The 17,141-nt window shown below is 47.5% G+C and overlaps 1 protein-coding gene across 2 annotated transcripts in view; it reads left to right on the top strand.

The window, feature by feature from the left end:
• clip3 (CAP-GLY domain containing linker protein 3) overlaps positions 1–17,141 on the top strand; it is a 49,918-nt gene that overhangs the window by 19,033 nt on the left and 13,744 nt on the right. For both annotated transcript variants that reach the window (XM_067974962.1, XM_067974961.1), the window contains exons 5-13: positions 812–973; positions 1,666–1,784; positions 2,511–2,747; positions 3,842–3,977; positions 4,884–5,012; positions 6,106–6,240; positions 8,116–8,239; positions 8,858–8,922; positions 11,753–11,825. In XM_067974962.1, coding sequence (XP_067831063.1) covers positions 812–973; positions 1,666–1,784; positions 2,511–2,747; positions 3,842–3,977; positions 4,884–5,012; positions 6,106–6,240; positions 8,116–8,239; positions 8,858–8,922; positions 11,753–11,825 — 1,180 coding nt within the window. The remainder of the gene's footprint in view (positions 1–811; positions 974–1,665; positions 1,785–2,510; positions 2,748–3,841; positions 3,978–4,883; positions 5,013–6,105; positions 6,241–8,115; positions 8,240–8,857; positions 8,923–11,752; positions 11,826–17,141) is intronic.

The raw sequence follows: 17,141 nt of genomic DNA, 5'->3' as shown, positions 1-17,141 counted from the left end.
GGACCCGGCCCTAGTGACTGAATGTGCTCCTCGGAGGCACGACTCTGCTTCCTGAATGTGATTTAATGAAATTACCCCTTGTGTGAATGTTAATGGAGGAGAGTTCGGTATAGATACAACACAACTTAAAAGAGAGCTTGATGCTGCACTGGGGGAGTTTCCAGTGACGCCCCTATAGGAGCAACCCGACTGTTTTGAGGGGTGTCATTTCAATTGATTAATTCCCCACGTCCCCCCCCACAAAATCAATTAAGTGATGCAGCAGCTGCAGTTTGTATCGCTCCGTAAACTTGAGCTCATCCAAAACTCTGCTGCCCGTAACCTAATTCACACCAAGTCCCGTTCACCATCACCCCGTGCTCGCTGACCTCCATTGGATCCCAGTCAGGCAACACCTCGATTTAAAAAAAAAATTCCCCTTCCTTGTTTTCAAATCATGGCCTCGCCCCCTCCCTATCTCTGTAACCTCCTCCAGCCCTGCAACCCTCCCAGATCTCTGCGCTCCTCCAATTCTGGCCTCTCGCGCATCCCCCGATTTTCATCGCTCCACCATTAGTGGCCGTGCCTTCAGCTGCTCTTAAATTCCCTCCCTAAAAAACCCCTCCGCCTCGCTCCCTCTCCTCCTTTTAAGAGGCTCCTCTTTGGGCCAAGCTTTTGGTCAGCTGTCCTAATATCTCCTTATGTGGCTCGGTGTCAGATCTTGTCTGATTTACGCTCCTGTGAAGCGCCTTGGGCCATTTTACAATGTTAAAGCCGCTGTATCGATCCAAGTTGATGTTGTTGTTGAGACGTGTCTTTGTGCCTGGTTTAGGGGATCCTGTAGCTGCTGTGCGCCTGTGCGACCAGCTCATTTCTCTGGGGGCTGACGTCGGACTTCGCAGCCGCTGGACCAACATGAACGCCCTTCACTACGCTGCCTATTTCGACGTCCCGGAACTAATCCGGATTCTCCTGAAGGCTCACAAACCAAAAGGTAGGCTGGGCTAATGCAGGCGGACCGCCAACTCTCCGATCACTGTAGACGTTGGAAGATGATAGCCTGGGCAGTTCCCCCCCCTCCCCCTGCTTCAGGACCCTGCAAACTGTGCTTGTCATCGTACCAACTGTTACTGGTGGGAAATTACCGCCTCGAAATACTGGAGCAGAAAATCCCAGCCGAAAGATCTCGGCTCTTCTCCAGCCCGATGCAAGGGCTCGTGTTTCTAACTTAAAAGAAATAAATTTAGGGGGAGTCACACTTTTGGGGTCCCTTTATGTATATTTTTTCCACCCACCTCCCTTGCCATGTAATCTAAGCCGATACTCCAGTGGGGAAAGAAAGGGCTTGCATGTATATAGCAGCTTATCCTCAGTTCTTTATAACCTATGGATTACTTTCGGAAGTGCAGTCACTCGTTATATAGGTAAACCCAGCAATCAGTCTTAAAACCAGGGATAGCACTCGTGCCAAGACCCCTACTTTCCATCTGGCAGGAGTTTTGAGTTTTTACGTAAGGTATAATCTCCCCTCGATGAGTCCTTCCATCCTGTTTGGTTGGTTGAGATGTAAATAGTGCCCAGAAAGCAGCAGCTTCCAAGCTCTCGGACGTCAAGTGTTTGCGAAATGTCTGTTTTCCCGACTTGGGGGCTATTTTCTGAAGTGTTTGTTCCGCTGTGTGTTTGCAGTGCTGAACTCCACCTGCAGTGACTTCAACCATGGCACGGCCCTGCACATAGCAGCTTCCAACCTGTGCCTGGGAGCCGTCAAGTGTCTCCTTGAGCATGGAGCGAATCCGACAGTCAGGGTAAGTAAAGAGCAGAACTGGTTCCTCATCCCTCGCCTCTAATATTCTCTCTTCCATTTCTTTCCTCCCCTGGAGGCGCTGACTCACTCCAGATACTGAATCATAGGTGACTGCCATCTTAACCCTCAGTAATTGGCCCTTCAAGTGTGAGCCTAGACGAGGAGTGTTGGTGGGTTGTCTGAAATTACAATTCTGATCCTATCACCTGACATCCATCCACTTTTCCAGCACAGGATTGCTGAATTGTGACAAGGAGTGGGAACCCTCCCTGATTTGTTTCCTTTCCCTCGCCTGGGAATTCTGAAACCAGGTGCAACAGCTCCACCATATCCCTTGACTAAAAGCACCTTTATTTTGGGTTTGGTGGGCCTACGTTGCTGGTTCCCTACAGGCAGGAGTAAATCTGCCGGATTCGCTAAGGTTGGTAACAGGGAAGATCCCACAGGCCCATAGCCAATCCGGCAAGTCAACTCTGGGATTGCTGCCTGCTCCGTGAGTCCCAGCAATCAGGAGCCAGCAGCACCAGAATCTGACCAAACCCAATACGAAGACCAGCTTGAGATCAGCCTGAGATTGAGCTGTTTGGCCTTTTAATGGCTCAGTATCGGTCCTGTTTTACAATGAGTCCACTAATGCTACTTTCTCAGTCCTGACCCTGGTTATCCCACAGCGGTAATAACCGAACATGCATCTCTTTTTTTTAATGTTTTGACTCCCACCAAACAGAACAGGAAAGGACAAGTTCCCGCAGACGTCGTCCCAGACCCGATGGACATGAGCCTGGACAAGGCCGAGGCCGCTATGGTCGCCAAGGAGCTGAAACAGCTGCTGCTGGACGCCGTGCCTCTGAGTTGCAACCTTCCCAAGGTGACCTTGCCGAATTATGACAACATCCCAGGCAACCTGATGCTAACCTCACTGGGCCTCAAGCTCGGGGACCGAGTCCTCGTGGATGCGGAGAAGGTAAGGAGATTTTGCAGATGGCAAACCCTGATTGTAACAAAGGCTGTACAGAACTTGCCTTCCATATTGCGGGTCCTGAGGACCAGTACTGAATATTGCCAACACTTGCCCTGAGATACCTAACTAAGGCCCATAGTGAAAACAAAGTGAAGGGAGAAGAGGAGATAAACCAGAAAGTACTAATTATAAGTCAAAAGCATATTATGGTAGTAATTATAGGTTGGGTATTAAAAGCTCGTAAGATGAGCGAGGCTGGGAAGACCAAGAGAGGCGAGGAGTTCCACAGTTTTGAGATGCCAGGAAAGTTAGGGTTATTGGGCGGGAGGTTTCAAGGATGGAGGCAGGAGAACAGGAGAGCCCAGGTCGCTCTCACAGGCCTGTGAACAGACGGTCACAATTGGGTGTGACTTGGAAGTGGATAGTATTTTGCACAGTTTGTTGTGTGTTGCAAAGGGGCATTTTTGACCAAGTGTAGGTTTTTTGGAGTGAGTGGGAAGAGGGAATAAAAAAATTGACATAATAACCGTAATGTTTAATTGGAGGAGACTACCGCCACGAAAAGTGGGCAGCATTTGTTTTATATCCGGAACCAGGCTAGTCCCTAAAAGGAAATGAAAGTTTTAATATTTTTGTTCCTCCCGATAAAATAATTAAATAAAGGGAAGAAAGACTTACATTTACACAGCACCTACCCAGCTCTCCGAAGCATCTGCAAGAACCGCACATACACTTTTGAAGTTGCTTTGTGAGAATAATAAATACAACGGCTAATTTGTGCACAAGAGCCCACAAGATAAACGGCCGGTTAATCTGTGCTTTTGTTCGAGGGAGGAATGTTAGCAAAGTGGTCTTTTTAACGCCCATCAGACTGGGGCTCAGTTTAACGAACCTCCAAACAATGCAGCCTGGAGTGTGCGCTCTGAACCCGGAACTTTCTTGCTCAAAGGCGAGAGCGCTACCAATTGAGACAATCCGACGCGCTCGCGTTTACTTATCGGGACTCTGTAGTCTTGCTCTGTGTGTAAAAAAAAAAGTCACACTTTTGTGCTTTCCTGCGGAATGAAACCTTTGCCTTGTTTATCCACTTGTTACAGACAGGAACACTTCGCTTCTGTGGCACCACCGAGTTTGCCAGCGGGCAGTGGGTTGGTGTCGAGCTGGATGAACCCGAAGGGAAGAATGATGGAAATGTTGGAGGAATAAGATATTTCATTTGCCCTCCGAAACATGGTAAGGGCTACTCGTCCTGTGAAGGTGTCATCGTCCTACCTCTGGGACACTGGTTTCAATCTCATAGGAACAGGAGTAGGCCATTCAGCCCCTCGAGCCTGTTCCGCCAGTCAGTTAGATCACTGTTGATCTGTACCCCCTTATTCTGGATTCCCACCACCGGAGGAAATATCTGCCCTTTTGTCATTTTAAAGGCCTCGATTAGAACACCCCTCCACCTTCTTAAACCCCTCGCCCCCTGTGCTCGCTGACCTACATTGGCTCCCGGTCCGGCAATGCATCAATTTTAAAATTCTCATCCTTGTTTTCAGATCCCTCCGTGTGCTCGCTCCTCCCTATCTCTGTAACCTCCTTCAGCCCTGCAAATCTCCGAGATCTCAGGGCTCCTCCAATTCTGGCCTCTAGCACATCCCCGATTTTCATCGCTCCACCATTGGTGGCCTTGCACCCACCCCCCCCCCCACCACAATATCTCATCCAAGTAGCCATTCTTCATTCTGGCTATTCGACTGTGGGGGGGATGCGGGGAAGAGGAATAGAAGCTGAGTTGTCATCTAATGTTTACACACAGTAGGAGTCACTGGATAGCAATCAGGAGAGGGAAGCTTGGCTGAATTTTTTTCTCTCCCCGTTCTTCTCCAGTTCAGGGCACTGAGGCCAGTTGTGCTGCCCCAGCTGCAATTAGCTAATGGCACAGATCAGAGATTGATTGGAAGAGCGTCTCTGGTCTGTGTGATTTACGACCACACTAAGTGGTACGTTTAACCCTGAAAATACTAGCAGAAGCTGTTTGTGCATCTCTAGGAAGCTGCGTTCTAAGTCACTGGATCAAGCAGTTTCTGTTTTCTTGAGGTCGTTGTGCTTTGTTTATTTTGTATAAATATTTGTGTACATTTTTTTTTGCAGGTTATTTTTCTCCGGTGTCTAAAATCAGTAAAGTTCTTGATCAGACCCCTTCTTCTGTAACATCGACACCCAAAACTCCCAGGATGGACTTCTCACGGATGACTGGGAAATCTAAGAAAGACAAAAAAGGTGGGTTCGTCTCTTTTCGAACTTCCCATCGTTTGATGAATATTTAAGTATTTGTCACCGGTTATTCATACCTCCCAGACACATCTCAACGCACTTCACAAGTGCAGCGATTGTTGTTACGTAGGCAAACGCACCTGCAATTTGTGCTCAGGAAGATCCCACAAACAGCAATAGATTGAATGTCCAGCTAGTCTTTTTTTCGTAGTGTTGGTTGAGGGCTGACACTGGGAGAACTCTGTTCTTTGAATGGGGTCATGGGATCTTTAAGGATAAATTAAATGGTGCCTTGCTCCCAGTAGGGAGCACAGGTCAGTGAGTCAACACTGCAGTGTCGTTTATGTTTACGCATGGCTCCTCGCTGGGAGCGACAATGGTCACCTGGACCAAAGGAACAGGCAGACAGGGGCTTTGCTTTAATGTCTTGTCCAAAGGACAGCACAGCACTTCCTCAGTACTGCAGCGGAGTGCCAGCCTAGATTATCAAGTCCTGGAGTGGGGCTTGAACCCACAGCCTTCCGACTCAGAGGTGAGAGTGCTATCCACTGAGCCAAGCTGACACCAGCTGAGATTGTTGGGTCAAAGTTAGAGAAGGATGAAGTCATCCTGATTTGGGCCCTGGCAAGAACACACCAAGATTTAATCTGATAAAGCATTGGTCAAAATGTTTGAAACAATATTCTTTGTGTGCAATTTTTAAGGCAGTCGTGAACCTGTTAATTTTAATTAAGGGAATTTAAACCCCATTGATAATTAAATTGTTGAATCCTGGCCAAGATAGTGAGTGCAGTAAAAATCTTCATCGCCCCACTCAGTAATTATTTAAGTCTCTCTACTGATTGCCAATAATTCTGACAGCTCCATGATACCAGTTAGGTGCAACGGCTGCTTGCATAAGAGTCTCCTTACTGGCTAAGCATGCACCAGAACCCAATTGGGGCTATGTTTTCCTTGGTATTGGGGCTCCCTGATTGATCCAGATTTTTGCTCCCCATTGTGATGAATGAGCCACTCCATGATATAAGTGACCTCATGCAGCCTACTGTCTATATCTACATTGGCGTCGCCTCCAGTTTAAACCTGCGTCTCTCCACAGCCTTGAGAAGGAAGTCTCTGTCCGTGGGAAGCCTTGATCGAGAGGGCCTGAAGATCGAGATCGGAGACCAAGTGCTGGTGGCAGGACAGAAATCAGGAATAATTCGGTATTACGGTAAAACGGATTTTGCTCCAGGTGAGTGAAGCCATTAAGAGATGTGCAGAGTGGAGCTGTGGGAGGCCACTCTGATCTGCCATCGTGGCGTCATGATCTCAGTAGCAGCTAATAGTCACGAGACATCAGTTCGTAGTCAAGTAACTGTTGTGCCTTAGGAGAAATGGGATGTCGTTGGACCTCAGGAGAAGGGCAGCCTCCTGACCATCTCACCCCCAGTGAGATTGAGGACACGGTTGAATCTCTGATATACAACTCTCTATTCCTTCATGCAAGTCATTTTTATATATGGTGAGAAGCTGAGGCCCCAGTCTCACACCACCAAAGGTCAAGAGGATGTCTTGTTGTTGAGCTGTTACCAATCTCACTCTGATCAAGTCTCTGGGAAGTTGTGCAAGGGCACTCTGCCAAATCCCCAATTTAGACTCTTGTTGCCTTTGCACAGCAACAAGGCTCAGGTCAGGAAATTGGGTTCGTGGTTGGGGGGGTGGGGGAGCGAGGTTGGGGGGAGCCTGTGTGATCAGCTACATTCAGTTCGTCCTCAAACCTGATGTGATTTCAGATTTAGTATAATGGGCGTTAATACAAATGGTACACTGAATGTTACAGGCCTGAGAGTGTAATAGGTAACTCCAGCCTCTCATAGCACATTGGAGCCTTCAAAGGAAGTGACTCATAGGGGACCCCATACAGGCACCTCCAATAGTAAACGGTATGGAAAAAGTAAGTTAGGTCTTTAAGATTATGAAAGGGTTTGATAGGGTAGACGTAGAGAGGATGGATCCACTTGTGAGGGAGTCCAAAAGTAGACGTCATAAACATAAGATAGTCACTAATAAATCCAATAGGGAACTCAGGGAAAACGTTTTTACCCAGGGAATGGTAAGAATGTAGAACTCGATACCACAAGGAGTAGTTGAGGCAAATAGCACAGATGCATTTAAGGGGAAGCACATGAGGGAGAAAGGAATAGAAGGATATGTTGATAAGAGTGAGATGAAATAGGTTGGAGCATAAACACCAGCATAAAACTGTTGGGCCGAATGGCCTGTTTCTGTGCTCTAATTTCTATCTTAAGTCTGGAACACAACTTCAAGGTAAACAGTGACTGTAGGACAAAGGGACATGGATTCAATCCGGGGAAAGGGAAATTTAGGACCGATGTCTGAAAGTTCTACACAGAGTGATCAATGTGTGGAATGGACTTCCAGGTCGAATCAAGAAAGCAAAAACCCTGGAATCTTTGAGAAACGGGCGGATGCTGTGCGTGGGGTGGAGGTGTATAGTGTCTTTCTAGATGGATAAATTGAGACGAGCTGAATGTCCTCCCACATTTGTGTCTGTCTTGTGACTTACCTGCTGGCTGTATCCATCTAAAATGAACTGGCTCATCTGTTGACACAGGCTACTGGGCTCTTTACCCATGGGATAAATGTAACACCGATACTGGCAAAGAGATAGTCCTTACCTGAATTTACCCGTGTGATTAAATTTAATCCACAGGGGAATTTCCCCTTAGTGAGTAATAGGTAACCATTGCTTCACGTCTGGCACTATGCAGCGTGTTTTAGTGTCCACTCCTGTTTGTGGATGTTGAAAAATCCTTAAGCATTGAGAACGGAGGAGACCGTAATGAGAGAGCAGAACACATGCAACCTCTTCATCTGTAACATCTGACCAGGGGGTCGGAAGAGCTGAAATATTAAGCCTAACTTCCCCTCTCCACAGGCACTGCCTGACCTGCTGAGTGTTTACAGCGTTTTCCGGTTTTCATTTGTTGCTTCTGGCGTTTTAGACGTACAGTAGCCGTTTAAACGGTGTTGGCGGCCGCTGCGTGATTCTGGTACTGAGTTGATCTATTGTAAGGCGAAGCTGTTTTCTATTTCCCTCTCACAGGGTACTGGTACGGAATAGAGTTGGACAAGGCAACTGGCAAACACGATGGCTCTGTGTTTGGTGTTCGATATTACACCTGCTCTCCAAAGTACGGCGTGTTTGCTCCTCCCTCCAGAGTGCAGAGGTAACATTCAGTAGCCAATCAGCTATTGTGTTCACGTAGCCAGAGATTTAAAGGGCCCGCGCGGCGCAGTGTAATTTAAAATGGCCCCGATTGCACGTATAGCTTGCCTTTTTATTTCTTCTTCTTCTTCTCCTCCAGCTGAGGAGCCTTGGTTTGCTGGCGTTCCTCCACACTGGTCAATCCTTTTGGTCATAAAGATCTTCTCGGGGAATCAGTGATCAAAGGCAGAGCTGCCTCCAGTTACACTGTGATACCTAAAAGGTGCCAGCCGTGGCTCAGTTGGTAGCACTCTCACCTCTGAGTCAGAAGGTTCAAGTCGCATTCTTGCACACCTCTTAGTAGCCAGTTATAGAGCAGCGTTGACAGATCCTGGGTGGGGGGTGGGCGATCTTTTCGCTGTAGAATAGTACCTGTTGTGGATGGAACTGAAAGAGCTAGCAAAAAGTCCAACCTCGTGATGCTTCATTCCAACAGAAACATACTCAGTGACTTCTGTTGGGGAATTACATTATTATGTAGAAAATTAGGAGGGCTTGACAACACAGGCCCTTCTCGGCCATTGCTGGGGGAGATTTCAAATCAACAATCTTTTATTTGTTTCTCTTCCTCCCTTTCTAGGATCGCTGGCCCTAAAGCTCCTCCGAGCGATGGGACCATCAGCAAAAAAATTCACCAAGTAACAAGTAAGTTCCTATTACAAAGCTGTTTTTATTATTCATAGAATCGTACAGCACAGAAGGAGGCCATTTGGCCCATGGTGCCTGTGCCGGCTCTTTGAAAGAGTTGCCCAATTTGGTCCCACTCCCCAGCTTTTCCCCCATAACCCTGCAAATTAGTCCTCTTCAAGCACAGGTCCAATTGCCTTTTGAAAGTTCCTATGGAATCTGCTTCCACCGCCCTTTCGGATAGTGTGTTCCAGATCGTCACGACCCTCCTGTGTGGGAAAATATTCTCCTCATTTCCCCTCTAATTCTTCTGCCAATTATTTTAAAGCTTTGACCTCTGGTTACCGACCCACTTGCTAGAAGAAACATTGGGGGTTAAATTGGTTAATCCCCGAAAACGAGCGCGGGCATCGCATTGCATGATTAATCAATGTTGCAAACTGCACACCCACAACTCACAGGCCACACACACAAGCAGCTATTCAACCATGATAGGCACATCACCCAGACACACGTCTCGCTTTCTTCCAGGAGACGGTGGCACATATCAGGAGGCAGCAAGTGGCAGTGGCGTTTAGCTCCTCGAGCCTGTTCCGCCATTCATCGAGATCATGGTTGATCTGTGACCTAACTCCATATACCCGCCTTAGCCCCATATCCCTTAATACCCTTGGTTCACAGAAATCTGTCAATCTCAGATTTAAAATTCACAATTGAGCGAGCATCAACTGCTGTTTGCAGAAGAGCGTTCCAAATTTCTCCCACCCTTTTGCGTGTAGAAGCGTTTCCTAACTTCACTCCTGCACGTCCTGGCTCTAAATGTTAGGCTATGTCCCTGAAAGCGAGACGTGTGTCTGGGTGATGTGCCTATCATGGTTGAATAGCTGCTTGTGTGTGTGGCCTGTGAGTTGTGGGTGTGCAGTTTGCAACATTGGTAATGTGAGGGGCTGAGAGGAAGCATTCGATTGTATTCAAGTCTAGGAGACCTCCAAAAACAGGTACAAATGCATCAGCAGCCAGAGGCAATAATCCAGCAACTAACCTGTAAATTATGCATGGTCCCTTTAAACAGCGCTGGGATTGGCGGAGGAGGTCCTTCAGGCACTCTGAGACCTGTTTGGATTGCCATGGTTAAGACAGTGTTAAGTCCCAAAATGCTTTAAATCAGCATGGCACACTGATCGATTGCATATTCTCCGTACTTTACATGATGCCGGCATTCATTATCTGCACAAACGCTAAACCCTTTACCAAGGTGACGTCCAGCGCACACGTCATGCTAGAAATGTGGGTACACATCCAAGACGCCATCTTGGATATTCGGGAGGCTGCGTAGCGCCGAAATAACTGGCGGTACACGGTCCAATTTAGCGCCCAGTTTCTCCTTACTCTATCAAAAGCCCTCTTAATTTTGAAGACCTCTATTCGGTCTTCCCTTTAACCTTCTCTGCTCAAAGGAAAACAACCCCAGCTTCTCCAATCTCTTCACATAACTGAAGTCCCTCATCACTCCTCTGTACCCTCTCCAAGGCCTTGTCATCTACTTCTCTTTTAATATCTATTATGGCCCCAACTTCCACCACTGTTTCTGGTATTCCAGGTCCTAACAACCCCCTGCTTTAAAAAAAATTCTCCTAACCTCTTCCTTCATTCTTTTGCTGCTGATCTTAAATTTATGCCCTCTAGTTAGTTACTGACTCACTGACAAGTGGAAAAAGTTGTTCCCTATTTACTTTATCAAAACCCCTCATAATTTTGAACACCTCTTTCAGTCCTCCTCCTCCTCCTCCTCTGCTCAATTGAAAAGAGCCCCAGTTTCTCTAGTCCTCCTCGTAGCTAAAGCCTCGTCCCGGGTACCACCTGATATTGGCAAGCAACCAATCTGCGGTAATGAAATGGTTACTGTACTTTACTAGTAATCCAGAGGTCAGGAGTTCAAATCTCACCATGGCAAGTTGTGTAATTGAACTCAATAAATACAATTGAATCAATAAATAGCACTTGGAAAAATATGATCCTGAAAGTTGTAGCATTGTTGTAAAAACCCAACTGGTTCACTGACATCTTTCTAGGAAAAGAAATCTGCCACCCTTCCCCGGTCTAGCCTACGTGTGACTCCAGTCCAACACCAAAATGGTTGACTCTTAACTGTCCCCTGAAGTAGCCGAGTGAGCCCCACTCAGTTGTATCCCCACCTTCTCAGGGTAATGAGGGATGGGCATTAAATTTAATCGGTCGCTACGATCATGGGAAGAAGCTCAGGGCAACTAACGATGGTCAATAAAGTGGCCTTGTCAGTGTCGCCAATATCGTGGCCCATAGTGTAGGATATTACTGTGGTTGAAGAGTAGGAGAAGGCCAGATAATCGGGAAGTGATGACTGTATAACCCCAAACTGGGGCCGAAAAACCTGTAGGAGGGAAGGAGTTCCAAAGTGGAAAGATTAAGTTAGAGTAGGAGATGGCGCGCTGAGTCTTGATTTCAACACGGTGAGGAGCTTCAGACTGCTCGTTCATTCGGCCCACGATCTGGATAGTTTTGTGCTCCGGAGTCCACTGAGAGCTGGGTTGACCAGACCCAAACTCGTATTTAATAGGGTCCTTTTCACCACTGGAAAGGGAGCTTTCATCCCACGGGCATGGGATGGATTGGAACTCGGTCCCAGGAGCAGCCGAGGAGTGTGCTGACCCATTGCACCACCCAGCCCTGTATCTGGGCGAAATACAAACCAGTTTCCATTGGTGACGAGTATTTGGAGTAAGGTTTGGATCTGTGCTGAGGTGAGTATTGTAGATCTGGCTTTACGTCTGCCTTCAACGAAAATGCTGTTTTGTTTTGTATCCACCAGTGACTCAACCCAAGAGGAACTTAGCAGCAGTGAGGACTCCCAAAGACATTGCATCAGAGAGCTCCATATCGAGGTAAAACAATGTCCTGCATCGTTTAAATGTCCTGAGTGCATTTTATAAATAAGAAGGGATAGAATAGTGGAAGTTCCCTCCTCTTCTCCACCTCCAGATGTTATGCCACCTACCTCCCCTTCTGCCCCCTGACTTTGCAGTCTATTATTTCAACGTTAGACAGAGGACATCATTGCAATTTACAGATGGCCATCTCTCTCATTAATAATAACTCTCTCCAGCTCTCAATTCCCTTCCTCTGTCTCTGCTTCCTCTCATCTCTTGTCTCCTCCCATCTCACGCCCTCCCCGTGCCATCTCCTCTCTCCCCATCGTGTCTGAATTTTGGCCACTTCGGATAATCATGTTAATGAGCCAACTCTGTACTCATCAGACATGCAGACCTGCACTTTCCATTAGAGGTGGCTGGATAGAGATCAGGAGCAGGGTATTTTCCCCTTGCTTGGCCTGGGTTGGGGAACGTGGTAGGGGGTGAGGCTAATGGCAGTTCCCCTTGGCTGAGACCAGCTCACTCAGCACAGATGCTCACTCTTGTCCTTAACCAATGTCCACATGTGCCCACTTCGTTCCAGGAGTCACTGGATAACCACTAACAGAGGGAACCCAGGACTCATTTTTTTCAGTCTCACCAGCCCAAAGGTACTGAGGCCAAATTAGCAACAACTGCTATCCCATTGGTTAAGCTATCTCAGCAGGCTGGAAGTATAACATGGAATTTTCTGCCCTGTACGGATTGGCAGCATCTTTACCCACTTGGGCTTTGAGGCTTTTTAAAAAAATAATAACTTTCCTAAGCATTGAGTTTGTATTAGAAGTAATGTAATAAAAACTGATTTAATCTTTAACATCATCGGTCACCTAAAGATTAGCTGCACAATTGCTGGTACTTTCACTGCTGTGCAAATAACTTTGTGGTGTGTTAGATTTCCATGACATGGGGAGTTGTTGTACAAACACAGTGCACAACAAAGTGTTGAGTGAGTTCAGCTCTCTCTCTTACCCAATGAGTTCCCGACACCGTCCACTCTAAGTTAACTAGGAGAGCAATGGAAATTTACGGACTTGAGTTACGTTGAGTGCCTCGGCGCACAAGGCAGACGGATGCAGAGCAGACTCCTCGGTGAGGCTGGAGGAACGGTACGTGGCATGTACGGGGGACTTAAGAGGTGGAGAAAATATCTTGCCAGATGAGGAGAGAAACATAAGCTTTTTACACAAATATAACTCACTTTGAAAGGTGATTTTATAGAGAGAGCAAAGGTGTCAGAAAATTTGAACTGATGTTCATCACTTGAGCTTAAATTTGCTTTCAAACAATTTGCTTCTGAACAATCTCTTGTTACTCCAAGATTTGACCTCTCACAGTGACCCGCAAAGCTGAATCCGAGTGCAATGGCTAGCAGTAGTTTTGTGTATGCATTAAATCTGGTTTTGAACCCAAATCGATTTTGAAGGGACGTTGCCCTTGGGATGGTTTGTTTCGGATTGAGCAATTTCTGGTTGCAAGCCAGAAATTCCTGAATATGAATAAACTGACCTCTCTTTCCCCTCCCTCCCCCTATCCAAAATGGTGGCCGGTGGCCTAAGCTTGAGCAGGTGATTCAACAGTACAGGCATGGAGAAGATTGTAACAGGGGTAATAACTGCCGCCAAGTTGGATAGGCCATTGCTGTTTATAATTGCTCCCGTCCCCTCCCTTCTCATCTTTGCCAGTGTGTTACCCAGAGAGCAGCTGCTTCAACCTCCTGGGCAAATTCTAGGGCACCCTTTTAAAGATTAGTGGTGTAATTTACAGTGCTCCCTCACTAAGTCACTGTTCAGTATGTCATACGTACAGGAAAATCATAGGGGCGAGGGTCTGTTTTATTTCTGTTTTAAGCAATCCCCAATACTCTGGCTCAAGATGGCAACTGTTTCTTATTTCCATTCCCTGGTTGTTGTCTTATAAAAACCAAAATGCTTCAGTGTATTTTAAATCCAATTATCGACACTATTTCTTGAAGGTGCTGACTTATGTTACTCCATTGGGATGTTCCAATCGGGCTCGGAGTCCCTGGGCTGTAGAGGGGGAGAATCAGCCAGAGTTCCCGGCCGTTGTCCCTTGTTCATGTATGATCCTCAGATGAGGACTGGATCAGGTTTGACCGCTTTGCTCCATGTGGTTCACTAGCCTGCCGACACTTGCCTTCTAGACTCGCACTTGGAGATTGGCCAGTTTGGCTGGGGTAAGTGGAAGGCAGGTATTGAACTGTACAGCAGTAGGTGCGGAAAGGTAAAAAGGAGAGGAAATCAGGTGGGGGGAGTCTCCTACATACTCCAAGACTTCCCCTTCCCACCTTGGGACTCTTCTGCTCCATTGCTGGTGAGATGAAAGCCATAAACTCAAGGCCCCTGTGAGCTAAAACCAGGCTCTGGGAACAATTGCAGGCTGGCGGACTTGGTCACTGGGCTTCCTGCTCTTCTACAGGTGTTTAGTTCTTGATACAACCCTCTTTCTCTCTTTGGCCCCCCCCCATGATTTTGTGAAGGAACACTGTGTTACATTGTTAATAAGAGATTGATAATATACATTAACCCTTTGAAGGCCATGGGAATTCCCGATACAGTCTTGTGATGTGTACAGGATACACACCATTGCTCTTTCACTGTTTCACAAGTGTTGTATCCCGCTGGGCTGCTTTGCACTCGTAAAGTCACTTTTTTTATCTTAAAGGTTACGATGACAGGCCACAAGGGAATATTTTGACAAGCACATGTGGAACTCAAAGGGTTAATTTAAAGAGAGAGTCTTGCCATTAGCACAACCCTTCTAAATATCAAACTCTGACTAAATTTATACTTTTTTTTTCTGTCTTTGATCACTATTTTGAACTTTTTTTGCTTAAACTCTGAATGCTGATTATCAAGGGTTTTGGTTGAAAGGGATTACTGAGTGTTAACAAGGGAGCTGGCTTAACACATACAGCTAATTATGCAAAAAAAGATCTTTCATATGTTAAAATTCTTAACCTCTGCAGGCCCTTCCTATCTACAAAATGTTACTTACTGTTGTCAAGTTTTTGTGTCTTTTTGCACTTTTGTGTCAACTTTTCCCATTTATAAATTCCAATGCCCATGTTTATAATGGGAGCTGCCCATGTGGACTCGCTCTGTAATTACACCCTCCTGACAGTGACGGCGCTGTCGTGCCACAGTTTGGCCTCTCCCTGTTCCTCGGCCTGTGCTCCAACCAACTCAAATCTCCGCTTCCCAGATTCTTGTTAGTTTTTGCTGCTTAACTATAAATAATATTAAAATCAAAGTATTACATAAAAATAAGGACCAAATGTATGACTTTAAAATGGGGATTGGTCCAATTATTACACCACAAGAAAAATGCCAAGGATGCTGGAAATCTGAAATAAAAACAGAAAATGCTGGAAATATTCAACAAGTGAGGCAGCACCTGTGGAGAGAGAAACAGGGTTAAGGGGCTCGATGTTACCAGGGCTGCGGGTTCGCGGCGGGGGGGCTATTGGGCGCGTGGGTAACGCGCCCGGTGAAATCAGTCTGCCCCGCGCGCGATCGCAGCCTAATTGGATCCACTTACCTGGTCTTCCGGGTTCCCCGCTGCTGATCTGCGTGTCGGGCGGGCTGCGCATGCGCAGTAAGCTCTGTCAGCTGGAGGAGCTCTATTTAAAGGGGCAGTCCTCCATTGACAGATGCTGCAACAAATAGGAAAAATTACAGCATGGAGCAGCCCAGGGGGAAGGCTGCTCCCAGTTTAATGATGCCTCACTCCAGGTATCATTAGATGGGGTGAGGAGGAGGGGGAGTACAGAGCTCTTCCACCCCCCCCCCCCCCCCCCCCCCCCCCGGCGGGCAGGAGGAAGCGGCCTGCCTCTGCCACCAGGAAGGCCTGGCTCGAGGTGGCAGAGGAGGTCACCAGCACCACCAACATATCGCCCACCTGCATACAGTGCAGGAGGCGCTGCAATGATCTAAGTAGGTCAGCCAAAGTGAGTACACTTACTCATTCCCCTACACTCCATCTGCCACATCACCGCCCCCACCCCACATCTCCTTCTGCACTGCCAACACAACTCTATCACGTCACTCCTCACACCCACTCAAAGCTCATCCTCATCTTGTCTGAACTTACTCACCTCGCCAGTACTCATCCCGCCACTACCACTCAACCCAATCCTCATACAATCTCATGGCTCTATCTCATACTCACCCTCTCGTGCATCTCTTTCACAGTCAGCCTCACTCAACCTGCCACTACCTGTGCTGCAGCTACAGGGCATGCATCAGATACGTGCAGTAGGAAGCGTAAGGCAAACGTGTCGTGAGCATTAAGGGAATGCACAAGGGTGTTTGAGGGTTTGTCATGGTTTTTACTTATATTGAATTTCTGACCAACTCACATTACATATTATATTGGCATCACTACTGCCACGTCTTTGCGAATCTTGTCTGGTTTGTGCAATAATGCCCTTTCCTGGGTATCACAATGAAGACCCACAACTGATGCCACCCATTGTGTCACTGCAGAGTGGGTGTAGGTGTATTTGCAGGGCTCTTTTGTGCAGACGGCTGAGAGACATCGGCGATGTCCCCGGTTGCACCCTGGAAGGTTGCGGAGGAGAAGTTGTTGAGGGCAGTGGTGACTTTGACAGCGACAAATAAGAAGATGGTGCTCGGGCCAACCGGGAGCAGCTTGGCATGAAGGAGGCTGCAGATGTCCACGACTACATGTTGAGTGACTCTGAGCCTCCGTGTGCACTGCTGCTCAGAGAGGTCCAGGAAGCTGAGCCTCGGTCTGTGGACCCTGTGGCGAGGGTAGTGCCCTCTGCGACGCATCTCTCTCTGCGGTAGCCCTCCCTCCTGCTGTGCAGGTGGATGTGTTACAGCACTCTGTTGTGGAGCTCCACGTGTCAGAGGTGGACGGCGTGGCCCGTGAGGCTGGTGATGCTGTTCGCCCTCCGAGGAGGTCATGACTGCAGCTACGGCGGCCCCCATCCGAAAGATGTACATCTGAGGGGGTCCGCAAGGTAGGTACATGTGTCTGGACCCCGGGGTAAGTGTGCAAGTTGGTGAATTTTCTTGTCAGGAGGAGGGTGGTCGAGGCCAAACTTTGTCCCAAGTGACAGAGTGGCCTCCTGCAATGGGTGAGGGTCTCCCCCCTCCACCTGTCAAATGGTCCTTTGCAGCTGCCACAGGCTGACAGCTGCAACACGTTCATTTCAACTGAGAGTGTTTCCCCCAGTATGGGAAACAGTCCCTGTTGTCTCTAAAATCCCACCCCTCCTGACATAATCCCTTAATCAGGTCT

Source organism: Heptranchias perlo, chromosome 41, assembly GCF_035084215.1.
Source record: "Heptranchias perlo isolate sHepPer1 chromosome 41, sHepPer1.hap1, whole genome shotgun sequence".
Classification (NCBI taxonomy): domain Eukaryota; kingdom Metazoa; phylum Chordata; class Chondrichthyes; order Hexanchiformes; family Hexanchidae; genus Heptranchias; species Heptranchias perlo.
Note: the sequence above shows the minus strand (reverse complement) of the source record. Positions and strands in the feature narration are given on the sequence as shown.